The following is a 16,788-nucleotide window of genomic DNA, read 5'->3' as shown; positions in this document are numbered from 1 at the left end:
AGCATATAAAGTTAAGAGAAAGTTAAAATGCTTTGGAGAATCTCTCTCCCTCTGCCTTTCTGTCTCTGTCTCTTTCTCTCTATACACACACACAAACACACACACACACACTATATATGTATGTATGTGTGTATGTAGACTAAGAGAAGATACGCTTTTCGATCTTTTGTGAATTCTCTCTCTCTTCACTATCAAATTACCGTGCCCCAATAAGAGACTACGATATTTTTTAACTAAAGTACATTTTATCTTCTTGGCCACTATTCATTTTTATTTTGTAATATAAACATAACAAAATAAAAATCATAGAATTAATTATAAGAAATAAAAATCTTATTTACAAGAGATGCTACAATAATAATAATAATAAACCATAGGAAGAGATATCCTAATCACATGGAACAGAAAAAACAGGAAAAAAATGTCACCAAGGGTATCATATTATCCATATTCAATATTTAATTGAGTATGCTTGAAATTTACCTTTTAAAATAGTGCTATAAAAGTATACCTTTATTTGAATAAGGTATACTTTTCTAAAAGATTCTTTTATTGACTCTTGTTAGTTTTTATTCATAATTTCAACCTTAATAATTTTTTTAAAAATAGCAAAATATTACATTTTAGCTATAAGACCTGAACATATATGCCTAAATCCATAAGGTCAAACCTTCACAGTCAAGAATAGAGATTTAAAAAGTAATACCACCTGGCTTGCTGAACATAAAAGAAGTACACCCCATTTCAAAACCTCTACAAGTTACAACATTGACAATTTCTAAGGAAGCTGGTTGAAGGCCGGCTTCTATTTCATCTCCTTATAGTTAGCACCCGACAGAATGTTAACCGTTAACAGTTTTATACCACACCTATTTCTTGTTGGACTCTTCTGGGGATACCCGAGATGGTTTTCCTCCTCCTCAGTTTTCGTCTCCGCTGTAGTACGGATTGTGAATGAACAAGAGAGCAGCGTATACTAGCCTCTCTGTCAAAACCAACTCCTGCAACCCACAAATAGGTCTCATTAGCCTTTAGAAATGGCAAACAAATTTTCATTTGCTTGGAACACAGTGATATTTATTGATTGGAAGTAAAGGAAGAGTTTGGATTAAGCCTGTGAACAAATATAAGGGAGCCCTTATTCAGCTCTTATTTAAATTATGCTGCAGTACATTAAGCTTTACTTCTAAATGCAGCTCTCCACGGCAGCTTACACTGCCAAAAGTAACAAGCAAAGAAGGAAAATCAAAAGAAAGAGGAGAGAAAAATAACATCAAAGAATCCCTGTCACACAGAAATGGCTCCTTAAGGACTTCCAACCTTTAGTTACTACTATTTACCGGTCTACTTCTGGGCTCTCTGAAGCTGATATCTTTGCATAGTAGATCCGTAGCCAAGATGTTAATCTGAATTAGTTCAGCTAACATATCCTTACCCATTTCTTCATTAAAAGCATCTTTGTGAGTTTTTTCCCCCTCTACCCACTATGCCCAAACCCTCCACACACACATACACACGCTTGCTGTGAGGAAAAAGCCTAGAGATTTGTTTTTTAAATCATCATGTAACTCTGTCTACTTTCTAAATTGGACATTTTTTGGTTTAGTGCCAGTGTCTTATCAATATAAAATAAAAATACAAGATAGTTTCCAGCTCTGCACTTAAGTGGATCTACCTTCTGTATCACCTCTAAATAAAGCTGGAATCCTCAGTCTTTATGTGTGTCTGTTTGCTTTTGTACATACAGGGGGCAAACCATGATGCTTGTTAGTTTCTCCCCATAATTACGTTATTGACCCGCTACATGCAACCCGATCAAAACTAGAACATTGCGGGAGGAGGTGAGGAACTCAAATTCCTTTCTGGCACAGGCACGCACCATGGATTTTTCAGAGCGAGCTTTGCCTCAGAAAGCCATGATTAAAAAAGAGCTTTGGAAGCTGGTTGCCTCATCATTTATCCTGATTATTAAGCATGGGGCAGGATGGCATGTTAAACCTTGGTTCAGCTATATAATGAAGCAGTTTGAGTTCTGCTTAGCATCACAGTGACAACAGTTGCTAGAACTCACTTTGAAAAATCTATATGAGATACTACATGATGAATAATTACAAAATTATCGGAGAATTTGTACTAATGGAATTTTCCTTTCTTAGTTCCAACCAAAAATTAAAATCCTTCACTCTAGTCGTAATAATCATGGCATACAGACACTATGTGTTATATGGACATAATTAACAACTTTCTCATTAAAGCTCTTGAAATCAACGTATAATCTAGGCTTTAATCTGAGTCCCTGAAATAAAGCAGAAGGAAAGATCTTCCCTTTTCCTGAATCACAAGACCCATAATCAAAGAACTAAATTTGAAAACAAGATTTTACTTACAGTGCCATGAAGAAAGCAGGTGCTGCTAATAATCAGATGTTCCAAGAACTGAAAGTTAGTTTAAGGGATGCCAAAATGATCCATTTTGACAGCTGAACTCCCCTAATCCATCCCATTTAGATTACGTAGATCAGATAAAGTGCACATCCTTAGAACAATTTATCCTACAAGTTGAATAGGTCATCAGGAAAATTAACTCCCTGCTCACAATCAGCAGATCAACCAGCACTCCTTTTCTTCAGGAAGGAAATAATATCTATCCCAGATACCTCATCATCATTTGCTGCCACTTTATGTGAGCAAAATTTGAGTGGGGTTAATAATAGCTGTGTCCAAAATGCATCTCAAGCGACATGCAATCTTTGGTCACATGGTCCCAGGATGAAAATCAGTCATGATATGGCCATTTTGAAATTTCCAATATATAAATAAGTTAAAATATAACTATTAGAGATGTTTAAAGAAAGCCCAATGGATAGATCATTTAATTTGTATCTTTGAAAGTTAGAATATTTTATAACATTGTTTTACTTACAACTAAGATTACCAGATCCAATTCTGGAATTTACAATTGCTCCCAATAAAGTTTTCAAGAAAAGTCTGGAAAGGCTTGCATTCAATCTAGACTAATATTCAAACTCTCAGTACATAGGAGGAGGAAAACAGAGAGTGAACGGAAGACAGTCTTGCTGGGTTGAGAGTAGAATTCAGACTTTATCTATGAATCCATATATTTTTAGGTCAAAAATTCCTAAAATCAATGCGGAAGTCTAAGCAATCTTTTAAACAAGCCTACCTTCATCCAAGGAAGCATGAAAACAGATTTTATAGTTGGTCTACAGGATCATTACTTGCGGTTTTAGAAACCTGGGGTTTGCTGTTTCCTTTCTTGCAGTGCCTCGCATCATTATCATATGATTAATCACTGCCGCTTTCTCCATTATTTCAGTCAGCCATGGCCAAAGAGCTATTTGGTGACTTTTTTTTCAAAAAGAAAATGTCCATCATTTACATAACAAGTGGCCCAGCAGAACATATGCAAATTGATGTTCAAAACCTGACAAAAGCATATTGAGCATCATCTGGTTGTATTCCGATGAAAAAAGTATTACTTGCTTACAAATTGGTGTTCTTAACTGGTATGCCCAGCAGCACAGGTTTTAAACATATTTAATAGACAGAATACTCTGACCCAACTGCCCCTAAGAAAAGAACAGAACAATACCGGTGACATTGATGGGAATAATGCAAGAAGAAATCACTTGAGCATCTTGTTTCATCTTCTCCTCTGGCGTCGGGAGAGGTAGTGCTTTGCTCCAGTTGGTCTGCTTGTCCAGTGTCGAGGGGATATTGTGTACTGGGTTTTTCGGCCTCTGCCCTAACATGACATCTGTATCTTCATCCTCTGGGGGATGGGACTGCAAATGAAGTACATTCAGACTCAGCCATCATGGTTACACATAAGCACAGATATGAGGAATTTTATAGTTTAGTTAAGAAAAATGAAGTCAGAAATAAGCTTTTAGGTCAAAGGAAGAATTCCTAGAAATAGTTAGTAGGCACAACTCATTGAAAGTTATAATTTCAATAGTCAAGCGACAGAAAAGGGGAAAAAAATGGGCTAAGTAAACAAGCTTTTAAGGTCAAGTGGAATTAAGAGGAGAGACAAGGTAGCCAGAAATCCTCAAACTTAAAACTGAAGAAAAATGTGAGTCTCCAACCCAATGAAAGGTAGATCCACTTTCTGGATCTCCGTCTCGCCATAAATTCCTACTGAAAGTCTTGAGAGCTCTAGATGACTAGGAACAAAGGGAGAAGATGATTTAGATGCCTATGAAAAGGTTCGGCAAACATGCCAGAAAATCTGGAGTCAGGAGAGATTCCAGAACATATCACCTCAAGGACACGCCAACCTAATCTGAGAGGCCAGATTAAAACACAGGAGTCAATTTTACTGCAGGATTACGGTGTTTGTGAATAACGCTTTAAAAATGCAGTTTCGTCAACACTGTATGCACATGGAAAAGCAAAAGTGAAGAATCTGCCCCCACCAACTCTAGTGAAAAATACAAATGCTGTTACTGGGGAGAAAGATTCAAGTGGGCTTCTTTTTCAAATTCAGAAGAGTAAAACAGTCCTGGTTTATTTTCTTTCAGCTTTGCAGTATGAAGCTTTTCTTCCAGCTATGGAGAGGTCTTGACTTCTATATGACCTTTGAAAATTCTCCATCCAAACCTTTGATAGATATTAATATTTTCTAATTTTCATTTCAGAGCTGGGATCCTGGCCCAGATTATTAAAAAGTCTCCATCCCAATTTTGATTTCACGGTTGGGTTTCTAAACCAGATTACTAAAAGACCCAGTTTTTACCACTGAATCTACTTTTATTTCGTTCCATAGTTTGGAGGAAGGTAGGTGTTTGTATATAATAAATATTTTTTCCTCTTATTTCAGTTAAGTTTTAATAATAATTCTATCCTAAAATCAGGATCATTTAAAAAATTTTCTCATCCTCACATTTGGAAGCATCATGCCCTGTTGACTCAGAGGATTTCACATATTGTCAAATGAACTGTTCTCAAGTCCCCTTAAAGAGAAGATTCCAGAACCACTTGTTTAAACTAACCCCCAGCATTTTCTTACCTTGTCAGAGGTATCTGCAAAGCCCCCCAAACACCCAACAGGATATGATTCCCCCCCTTGAGAAAAATGTGTTCGCTATGAACGTTTTAGTAAAACATTGCAAACTTCTTTCTCTCTTCAGCTTTTGTGCAGATTCCCAGCGAAGTGAATAGCTCAAATAAAGTTGGAGCACAAAAGACTTTGTTTCCTAGGTAACTTCCAAAAAGAAAAAAAAGTTTGGTGCATGCAAAAAGAGAGACAGAAAGCGAGGGAGAGAGAGAGAGCAAGAGCCAGAGAGAAACCCCCACCACCAGAGCCACATTTTGTAGGCGATTCCTTCCTTGAATAACAATGGACTGGAAACAAAGAAAGAATAGTGACCTGACTACAGGCTCTGACCAGGAGCCAAAGGCACTTTTTATTTAATGGTGACAGGGACAATTGGCTGCCAGAGAATCCTTTTGTCCTGTTCCCTTTTTGTTTTTTGATTTGAGAAGCTGAACCTTTACAGTTCTGATAAATATAGGGCAAGTTGGAATTTCTTTCCTCCTAACTACAAAGTCCAGGAGCGGCATTAGGTGATGCCCATCTTGAAGAGAGCTTTAAATGCAATTTGGGGGGCGGGGGAAGTAAGTGGGGAAAAAAGCCAATGGCATGGATGTCTACATTATATTTTATTTAATTCAAGTTAGGAAAATACCATTCTTTAAGTTGATTTAAAAGGAAACAGTTAGTTAGAAACAACAGAGTTTGCCATAAAGTTAAAAGAGAGAAGAAAGTGAAAGTGTCTGGGGAGATGGGATAGGGCTGTGACGGAATGTTCTCGGAACCAGTACCTTTCTACTCCATGGGGTCATGTGGCAACACTCAGTGGGGGAGGGCGAACGGGTGCTGTTAAACTATGAATATAAAATGCAAAAAAAGAAAAAATTAAAAACATGCACACAACACACAGTATACCCTGGTTAAGCCACATCTGTGATATTAATGAATGAATATACTGGGATAACTCCTTCCTTCCTTCTTTCCTTCCAAATGCGTCTTTATTTTATGAGAAGTAGCATAAATACAGTTGTGCCGCATAGTAATGTTTCAGTCAATGACGGACCGCATATACAAGAGTGGTCCCATAAGATTAGTACCATACAGCCTAGGTGTGTAGTATCCCCATTGTTAAGCAGCACGTGACTGTAGTGGTTAAGAGGACAGACTCTGGAGCTAGGCTGTCTGGGTTCAAATCCTGGTTCTACCACTTATTTGCTGTGTGACCAGGGGCAATTATTCAACCTCTCTAAGTTCAGTTTCCTTATCTCTAAAATAGGGAGAAAATGGTATATACCCTGCAGGGCTGTTTTGAGGATTAAATGAGTAAATATACGTAATAGACTCAGAAGAATCCTGGCACTTAATATGCTCTACATGTTGGTGTCAACTACTACTACTACTACTACTGCTATTATTATTATCCTTACCTTGTAGCTGGGAAATACCTGTGAAATTGTCTTTCCAATTTGTAACTTTCTATCTTTTAGATACCAATCCCATTTGCTAATTTGGGAAAGATTGAATTATTTTCTTTCCTTAGAGTGAGTTTATTTCCCAGTGAACTACTTGGAAGAAAATTTCCTGTGTATAATTTCCTCCTTTGGACTGCTCAAAATTTGCCTCTTCTTTATATTCAGACTATATTTGAAGACAGGGCCGGTTTCACGGACGTGTGACCTGTGCAGTCATAGAGGTCCCCGCATTTAGAAGGACTCCACGCTTGGTTTAATGCTGTCACTGTCTTGACATTCTTAGTTTTTCAGTAAGGGGCCCTGCATTTTCATTTGGCACTGGGCCCCACAAATTATGTAGCCAGTCCTGTCTGGAGAATAATCTGGTAACTAGAATCTCCTTTTCAGGATCTACTGAGAAGGATATTGAAACTCTTTTAAACTCTAAACCGTGTCAGCCTGGGATTCAATTAGGCCTCTATTACAGCTTTCCATGTAGCATTGCTTTAATGTAACATGAATTATGGCTGGATGTCTCTTTTTCACCTATTAGATTATGAATTTCTAGAGGTCAGGAGCCATATTTAACTTTCCTTTCAGTGTTCCATGGTGCCAGCAAAATGCCTCCGCACTGTAAGAGCTCAGCAAATTGTTTGTGCACTTGAATGATACCAGCTCTGTGTGCATTAACAGTGACAGGAAACCCAAATAAAGCAAGGGTCCTGCTCAAGATCTCAAGAGGAAGCAGACACCACAGAATCCCAGGGTATTTACCATCTTAGTGCCAATAGGTGAAAACATATAGAGGAAACCACAAGCAACACTTGGAGGCTCAGTACTGATGTATGCTGATTCTAGTTATTCTTCAGCCAATGACAGACAGGCATTTAGGGGGGAGCACTCAAGGTCTAATTCTATCCTAAGTTTCTAAATTTTGACTAACAAGGTTGCTCATTAATTTTTAAGCAAAGCAAATGCCATCTCCTCAGACTCAGTTAACTTTGATCTAGATCTTATTTAAGACAAATGATTTTGTAGTGTCTTTGGCTCCCTCGCTGAAATTGATCATTTTAATAGATGTGGTGTATGTGGCCTGAGTTCACGCACTAACCTGGCTGTCTCGTAAGAATCAGTCACAGATAGTGATGTGCAGGTCTCAAGTATGACACAGGGCTGCGCAAAATAGAAAACTCAGGGAAGCGGGAGGCAAAACCTACGTGGAAAAGGAACCTGTTTCCAAGAAACCAGACTTTGGTGTCTCATGAAAGGATTTCAAAAAATTACACAGCAGGAAGCTGCAGGGCAGAAAACCTATTAATGATATTAATATTAATATATTAATTTTGGTAGTTTGTCTTAAATCTCCTAAGTTATCTCTCCTATTGAATACTTTTTCCAGGAGTGAGGGATGAGTTGTTTTTCTTTTCATCTGTTTGATAACCACCCCTGTCCCATTAAACAAGCATGAGTTAACACCTGGAAATAACTAAGGATGGCAAATCCAGAGAGGGAGCTCAGACCATTCAGTTCTGGTCACCATAATTAAGTCAAAGTCTCCATGGGCTACACTCCACAGAAGAGTCCTTCTCAGCTAATCGGCATCTCCACTATTTTGATAGTAGCTCCTACCTCCAACTTATGAGGGCTGGAACTAGGTACTCTTGAGCTTGTATGTAGAAGGGTTGTGTTCTTTGGTTCTACCACCTAGACACAAGCACACAAGTCCCTGCAGATGATCCATTGATTTAGAGTATTTAAGTTCATAATGTTGTTCAAATGGGCTATGGTTTTATTTCTGCCATGAATTAGTAACTGCCTTAGTGTAGTGTTTTAAAGCATCCTCTTTCCTGAGTGTTTGGTCCAAGGAACTAAAATCATTTTGATTATTTCTGATTAGATTTTTATATGATGAATGTAATAATCAGTTCATAGAATTTTTTTTTTCTAAATTATCTAAGAAATAAAACTTCAAGAGAACTCCTCCCTCAGGGCATCTCTGCATGACCCAGCATGCCACTCCTTAACAGGTATAGATAGATAAGGTTAGGAAAAGCTACATGCTAGTGAAGCTTGTATGAACTAAATTATTCTTTAAAGGCTCTATTTAAATGAATCCTATTGCTTATTCAGAGTACAGCTTATAAGGACAGGAGCCATTTTTTGTTCATAACTCTATTCCTACTGCCTCAGTAATACTTGATAAATATTTGTTGTCCTGCTACCATCCCCCCATAGGCCTGGCATAAGCAAACAAAAATCCTCTCTAAAGAAATAATATCAAGTTATTTTCACATATAATTTTTCAGTACAACATCCAGCACAAAGTCAAAGCTAACAAGGCAAGGAAGATACAGGACAGCATGAGAAAGAAGCATCCAAAACAACAGACGATAGAAGCAGACCCATAGGGACTCCTGCTTTTGGAATTATCGCTCCATGCAGGAGTACAGTGAACAACCTTGACTTCCCCAGAATAAGTGTGTGGGAAGACTGTGAGACCACTTGTTCATTCATTCAAGGGCATTTCTTTGATGAGGTCAAAATCAGCCCCAGTGGAAACAAATTGTCAGATTAAAAATAATATCTCCCTCATGAGTTCGCTATATAATTCTTTTGACTTTTCTATACTTTTGAAATTATTCATAATAAAGTGTTGGAGAAAAATGCAAAAAAAAATTTTCTCCTTCCTTTTCTAGTCTCCCATTCTGGCCCTCCTACCACTGATTTTGAAAGGCTTCAGACTCCAAGTCATACCATTTTAAAATCAGCTACCACCAGTCATGCCCATCTTGTCCCTGATAAAAGATGCTTCTTGGATGCTTTCACTCTATTTCTGTCCCTGCTGGCCCCATCACTTATACCCCCAAATCCTTTCCCTAGTTTCCCATGAAACTGCTTCAATAAAAGCTAGAGTTATACTTATGACTAGTGTTCAGAACAAGAAATAACAGACATTATACTCAAAAGCAGTCAAAGAAATTTCTTTGGTGAATAATGAAGGAATATTTTCTAAACCCTAATCTTTCTTGTGGGGTGTGTGTGAGAAAAGTTCATTTCTTCACTTTTGTGGCTATGAACAAGCATTTCTCTAAAGATCTCAAGATTTTCCCCAACCTTTCTCTTACTGCCAAAATAAAAAAAATAATCCCTCCATTCCATATTTTACTTTCTTTCTGATTTTATTTTATATGCTGATGGGGGCTTATTTTGCTTCAAAACTTTCCAAAAGACATCTGTTAAAATGTTGTGGGTATTCCAGCAGGAAATGTTTTGAAAAATTGGCTTTGGTTTGTGATCTAACTGATACCACATGGCATTTATAGAAGTTGACTTTCAGAGCTGATTTATTACTATCATGCTGTCTTAAACATGAGAAATATTTACTAGAGAATGGATGTGGTGGTACATCTGAATACAGGAATAAAACCTTAGAGTGAAGACGTCATGTCCATTGCAAGCCACACTGGCTTCCTAGTGAGGTGATCTGGGCTCTTATTCTCATTCTGCCCTGGGGCTTGTTTGTCCTTTGATCAAGTCCCTGCATTTCTGAACATATTATGGCCTATCTGTGAGATGGAGGGTACCTTGTCTGCCTCAAATTTTTTCTTCACTGGAGTGTGTGTAAGTGTTGTCCATAAATATGAAGTGCTTTGACCTTTCTGGAAGGCTTAAAGGAGTCCAGCAATACCTTCTTCACATACCACTCTTGCTGCTACAATTACAGAGTGCTTTTATTACGTTGAGATGGTCCTGAAGTCTCCTACTGGCTGGCACTATGCTCTTATCTTCCAAACATGTTTAATAACATCATTTTTAACTCATACCATGCTGCTCCCTTTCTTCTCTCCTCAACTCCAACTTTCACCAAAGTAAACAACCATGGGAAAACAGAATGATGAGGTACGTACGAGTTTAGGACACATCTTATGCTTTCTCTGTCCTAAGCCTTTCTTCCCTTTCCTGGTTTATCCTTTGTCACCACTCTCTCCCAGGCAGCCAGGGCCTCCATGCTCCCCCAGAGCCTGAATGCAGCATCCCCGAGTGCCCAAACCCTTCACACTGCTCTCTCAGCCAGCTGTACAGCTAGCAGGAAGCCTGCAGCACTCACATGAATGTGCTGAGAACTCCTAGTGATAAATCCAAAGGAATAAATCTCTGTAGCAGAATTCTAGACCATGGTTGGTAGGCCAGGAGGGAGAGATTTGGTGACAGGTACCTACTGGGTTCTTCTCCTTCTTTGAACCACTTTATGTATTAATATCTATTTAAAACAACAAAGTACATAAATATTCAGACTGGGAAAAATAGCCTTATCATTGATAAGTCTGATTTTCCAAATCATACCCATATTTCTCTTGCCTGACAGATATTGCCACCACCACTTCCTCAGTTCTCCCGAGCACTTTGCAAAAGAAAATCTACAAAAGGCCAATAAGCACATGCAGAGGCGCTCAACATCATTTCTCCTCAGGAAAATTCAAATGAAAAACACGGTGATATACTACTATATACTAGAGGGGCTGAAATTCAAAAGTTGAATAATACCAAGTGTTGACAAAGATGTGGTGCAACTAGAACTCTTATAAATTGCTGGTGGGAGTGTAAAATGGTTTAGCCACTTTAGAGATTGACAGGATCTAATAAACTTAAACATATGTCTACCCTTTAATTCCTTCTTAGGTGTATGGAGGTAAGAAAAATGAGTACGTCCACAAAAAACCTTGCACAGAAATATTTATAAATATTTTTATATATAGCAGCTTTATTCATAAAAGCTCCCCCAAAAATCCCACAAATAGAAACAACTCAAATAGCTACCAACAGCAGAATGGATGAAGAAATCATGGACAACTGTATTCATACAATGGAATACTACACAGTAATAAAAAAAGAACACACTATTGATACATGCAACATCTACCCTAACACAGTATGTGGAGCAAAAGAAGCCAGACGCAAAAGTGTAAGTGCTTGTCCCCTTTTGAATCCCATCTTGTTGATAGATTGATAGATGTTTTGGGTATAAGATCAGCCCCTAGTGAGCAGAGCTTGAATGGCAATGGCAATGGCAATGGTGCAGTTTTACCCAAAAAGAGGCTTTCTGATAGACAGCGTGGAACTGCAAAGAATCACCTTCCTTTTGATCTCAGCTGGGACTGAACGAAAATTCTTAGGGTGATAGAATGCACAATGATTTTATGTATTTTAAAGTTCAGGAACACTTTGTTTAATGGTGTTCTGTTAATGAAGCGATTTAAATGTGCAGAGCATAACAAAATTATATTTTGAGGCATGTGTGGAAATTAGTTGCCACGTGAATGGAAAAGAGGGCTCCAGGGAGGCCAGGGTGGCGGGGGGAGAACACTTCCTGCTTCTGCTCACTTGTTTATTCACAGGAATTGCTCTGGACTGTCAAGAAAAACACAAAACACGGCCCACTGGACCATGATCACTGTGATGTTGATGCCAGCGAGTATCTTATTCATCCCCTGTGGCCAGCTTTGCCAATTAGTGGGGTCACTGCCAAGGGCCATTCAGCTCATCAATCCTCAAAGGTTGCTAGTACCAAATAAAAGACATGAGTGGGGAAAAGGCAGGCCAGGCTTTGAAGTGCAGGGAAGAAGGAGGCTTTGAACTCCTTCTTGCGCAAACAGCATAAATACCCTCACCCCATTCAGAGGAGCTGGCAGTGTGAGTCCCAGGATAGCCCAGAGGTGTGGGGAGAATTCCTCCCTCACCCTCCGCGCCTTGACCTCAGCTGGGGGTTCAGAGGCTTGCAGTAACTGAAGAGATGCTGCACGTTCGGTCTCACTCCAAGTGATGCTCTTCCCTCGTAACTCAGGTCAGATGTGGCAAAGGCTCAGTAGCGTCATGCTTGACCTTACCGCAGCAAAGTTTTTAAAAATTTAAAAAGATAAGACCTTCTCACACATAAGCCATGCACATTCTGCCTTTCTCTTTTTTTCTGTTTTTTCCTTTTTTTTTTTAGATTTTTAAAAAATTTTTTCCTTCTTCTCCCCAAAGTCCCCTGGTACATAGTTGTATATTCTTCATTGTGGGTCCTTATAGTTGTGGCATGTGGGATGCTGCCTCAGCATGGTTTGATGAGCAGTGCCATGTCCGCGCCCAGGATTCGAACCAACGAAACACTGGAGCTGCCTGCAGCAGAGCGCGCAAACTTAACCACTTGGCCACGGGGCCAGCCCCTGTTTTTTCCTTTTTTAAATTGACTCTTTTTTTTGAGTATAGCTCTATGAATGTTATCACATGCATAGACTCATGTAACCCTACCACAGTCAGGACTCAGAACATTTCCATTTCCCCCCAAAGTCCCCCATGCTATCCCTTTATAGTCAAAGTCTCCCCCAACTCCTAGCCCCTGGAAACTACTAATCTGTTCTCCATGACTATAGTTTTGTCTTTTTGAAAGTGTCATATAAATGGAATCATACCTTTTGAGACTGGCTTCTTTCACTCAGCATAATGCCTTGAGATCCATCCAAGTTGTTGTATGTATCAGTAATTCGTTCCTTTCGATTGTGAGTAGTATTCCATTGTCTGCTTATACTTTGAACAATGAAATGTCTCAGACATGCAAGAGAATGTCAACCTGAGAATATTCTGTAATGATGTGTACAGACAAGTAATTTTATTGGCTGCTCCACAGCCAGGCTAATGTTTTAAAAAGAAAGAAAGAATTCCAAAACTAAAATCTCCAACAAGGACTTTTCTCTATTTCTCACAGTATTTAATATAAACCAGACTCACTGGCTAATGCTTTCATTAGCTATTGTGCTGGCTATTACGCTATTGTCTGTCAGCTCCAAATCTATTCTTCCATACTCTGCTCTGTGATATTGGGACTCTGCAAACAACATTTCTTCCTCGCCAGCTGCTCCCTGTTAGGTTCTGCCCTAGGAATGTCAGCTGCTTTCTGCAGTCACTATCTCTGTGTCACCTCAGTTTCCCATTTTCCATGTCAGTCTCAAAAGACTGTCCCTACATTGAATTCTCTCTGTTAAAATAACTGGTGTGGTTTCTGTTTTCATGATTGGACCCTCACTGATAAAGTATGTGGTACCAGGCTTTCACCCCTACCTTGATTGTGTCTGAGGCATCTACTTCCGGTTCCTCAGTCCAATCAGGAAAATATGAACCAGTGTGATATTCCATGCATGTGTCAAGATGATAATGATCTCTGCAGCTTATGGCAGAGAACAGGAGAGCTGACACAGTCTCAAAAGCAAACTGCTTCTGGTGACCCTTGAAAATGGGTATAATGGGAAAAAGTATCTGCTGAGGTCAATACCTGTATCATTCCACATGCTAGGTGCTGTGCTGATTTGCTCCAAGAAAAATACCATATTGGAACAGCCCCTACAATTAAAGCCACAAGCTACTTAGAGCCAGTCTCCAAGATCTGTCTACCTTCTGCAAAGACCAAACAGATGAATTAAATGGGGAGTGTGATAGATATCGCCACTACTCCTGTGATCCTACATTTGAAACTAATGTCAGGCTCTTCTCTCCCTACTGTCCCAAGAGGGAACCTCTAGAACTTAAGGAAATCAATCCTATACATGCACAGTCTGCTATCTTCATAAAGCGCTACATTTTCTGATCATGTTATTTCTGTGCTCAAAACCCTTCAAGAATTCCCTGTGCCTATGGAATCAATGCAAACTTTTTAGTCTGACATTCAAGATCCTTCAAGATCTGGTCTTTTGAAGCATTGCAGTCAAACCAAAATATTTGAATTCGTGTATACGTACTCCATTTTCTCCCGCCCCTGTGTGCTTGCTCTCGTGGTTTCTTCAGCCTGTAATCCTTTTCCTCCCAGCATTCATATCAAAATTCTTCAAGGCCTTCTCAGATGCTACCTTTACCATGAAGTTTAATCCTAACACCTGATACCATTCTAACATCACATACCAGTTAGGTATTAACACCTTATATTCAATACCATATAATTTCCTCTACTATCCACGTACTCAGGATAGCAGAGATTATGTCTCACTTATTTTTGTATCCCTCTAGTACTTATTAATAGTACATGCTCAGTTATTTTTTTTCCAAATAAAGGAATAAAAGAGAGGCCACGATGGGAGAGAGGGCATTCCAAGTGGAGACACTGTTTTGTGAATGCAGGATATTTTCTAGAGAAGCACGTGTAGTTTGGTTTGGCTGAGGTCTAGGGTCTGTGCAAAGGATTTGTGGGAAATCCATCTGAAAAGGTAAGTTACAATGAGATTGTACAGAGGCTGGAGAGTTGGGCTAAGGATTTAAATTTATTTCTTTAGGCAGAATGGAGGAATTAAAGGTTTAGGATTAGGGAAGAATTTATAAGATTCTCGTGCCAAGGTTAGAATTTTTCTTAACTGGTTTAAAGGAGCAAACTAGATGAAATAAAGGAACCTATGGTGAAGCAAGAGAGACTTAATTTGGATGGACAGAACCATTTTGAGACAGATCATAAAACAACAGAATACTTCTGAGAAAGCTTGCGAACTATGAAGATATTTTATAAAAGCAAAACAAGACCTGTCTGGACACTCTGGTATACGTAATTCTTTTATAGCAAAGGAAAGGCTTGGTCAGCGTTTCTCAGTCCCAACTCTTATAAACCAATAGAATATTGAAAGTCTCTAATGCAGACCCATGGGGACAGGGAAGGAGGGGAGAGGCTGGATAAAAGAAGACAGAGCTGGGGATGGGAGAGAGAGTGAGGCAGTGAGCAGGTCTACCCAGGGCAGGTTAATACTGTTGAAATACCCCTCCTGCCAGCTCTACTCTTTAATCCTATCTCCTGGTGTAGAACTCTATTCTCAGTCTTCTAATTCTCCTGTAAGCAGTTTAGTTTTTCTCAAAAGTTGCTTCCTCATAAGACCTATTTTTATCTTCTTGATTGAAAATGAAAGAGTAAACATGCTCATTGTTTATAGCTCTGCACTATGACCAAGAGAGTCTGGGTCCTAGTTTGAGTGATTTTCCTCCGTTTACTTCCCAATAAGGCTGTTGGAGTGTCCCCTGCCCTTCAGATGCACCTCCTTGGTAAGAGGAAAAGTATGATTTGACAGTCTTTTGTCTTAAAATCTGTGGATGCCACAGTGTGATAAGTTAGAAAATCACTATCAGGCTATTAAGTGACAAAGAATCCCTGATATTCTTTCCTGGCTAATTTTATCAAGTCTGACACAGAATATAACTGTGAGCACAATATGTTGGAATGAGTTAACCGTCAATTCTGCTGATAAGGATTCAGGCCTCAGTGTTCCTCTGGACCAGATCAACTTTTGCCACAGGGCTCCACCTCATGTCAAGCATCTTCAGCCAATACCATAGAGACCATTAGACATTCTACCCCTAGATCACTGATGAAGCTTGGTGAGGGACACTTGGTAATAATGCTGGAGTCTCTCACCACATTTGAGGAAGGATGACTTCTGTGCCTGTCTGTCTAGACATCAGAATCTAAGCAAGCACTTAGATGTCAAGGGTCCCCATGGACCTGACTGCAAGCTGAACCCAGAAATGGGAGATGTTTCAGCTCAAGTGCCAACTCTGATCGGTAGTGGCTGTGTGGACTATGTCAGAAAGAGTGCTGTAATCTATTGGAAATGCCTGCCTTAGGTGTGCACAGGGGAAGAGCAGGTAAATGTCCCAAGTATTTGCAGATCTGAGCCTGGATCAAGGGACCCAACTGATGAGAACAGATGAGCTGGACATTCCATTCAGCAGATGGTGAACTACTATGACAAACTGACTCCACACTCTGAAGTGGGAATCTGTGACACTAGGGGCCAAAGTGTCATATACTATGGCAACTTCTAATCAGATTAGATTCTCTGTGGTCTTCTAAATTTCGCTATTTAAGTAAGGAAATTCTGAACTAAGCATTTCCTGGTTGAACTTACCTTCTCCTGAAGCCATATATCTATTATAGCACCTGGGTATAAGTCCACACCCAGGAACTGTGAAATATCCATGGCTAAATGTGTATATATTTTTTAACTTTCTATTTTGAAATAACTTTGTAGTTACAGAGAAGTTGCAAAAATAGTAGAGAGAGTTCCCATATACTCTTTATCCAGCTTTTCCTAACGTTAACATCTTACATAACCCTAGTACATTTACTGAAACCAGGAAATTAACATTGATTAACACTATTAACTAATCTATTAACCTTACTTGGATTTTGCCAGTTTTCCCACTAATGTCCTTTTTCTCATCCAGGATCCAATCTAGGATCCCACGTGATCTTGACACTTTTGAAGAGTGTCAA

At 39.2% G+C, this 16,788-nt stretch overlaps 1 protein-coding gene across 7 annotated transcripts in view; it reads right to left on the bottom strand.

The window, feature by feature from the left end:
* The window catches only part of NHS (NHS actin remodeling regulator), a 334,142-nt gene that overhangs the window by 10,408 nt on the left and 306,946 nt on the right, over positions 1-16,788 (bottom strand). For 3 of the 7 annotated variants that reach the window (XM_070604202.1, XM_070604207.1, XM_070604205.1), the window contains exons 4-6: positions 5,847-5,909; positions 3,613-3,805; positions 870-1,001 (exon numbers count right to left, since the gene is read on the bottom strand). In XM_070604202.1, the coding sequence (XP_070460303.1) occupies positions 870-1,001; positions 3,613-3,805; positions 5,847-5,909 (388 nt within the window). Of the gene's footprint in view, positions 1-869; positions 1,002-3,612; positions 3,806-5,031; positions 5,190-5,846; positions 5,910-16,788 lie in introns of those variants that run through there. The other 4 variants (XM_070604204.1, XM_070604208.1, XM_070604206.1 and 1 more) reach the window with 2 other exon arrangements.

Source organism: Equus przewalskii, chromosome X, assembly GCF_037783145.1.
Source record: "Equus przewalskii isolate Varuska chromosome X, EquPr2, whole genome shotgun sequence".
Lineage (NCBI taxonomy): Eukaryota > Metazoa > Chordata > Mammalia > Perissodactyla > Equidae > Equus > Equus przewalskii.
This window is presented reverse-complemented; position numbering and strand designations above follow the sequence as displayed.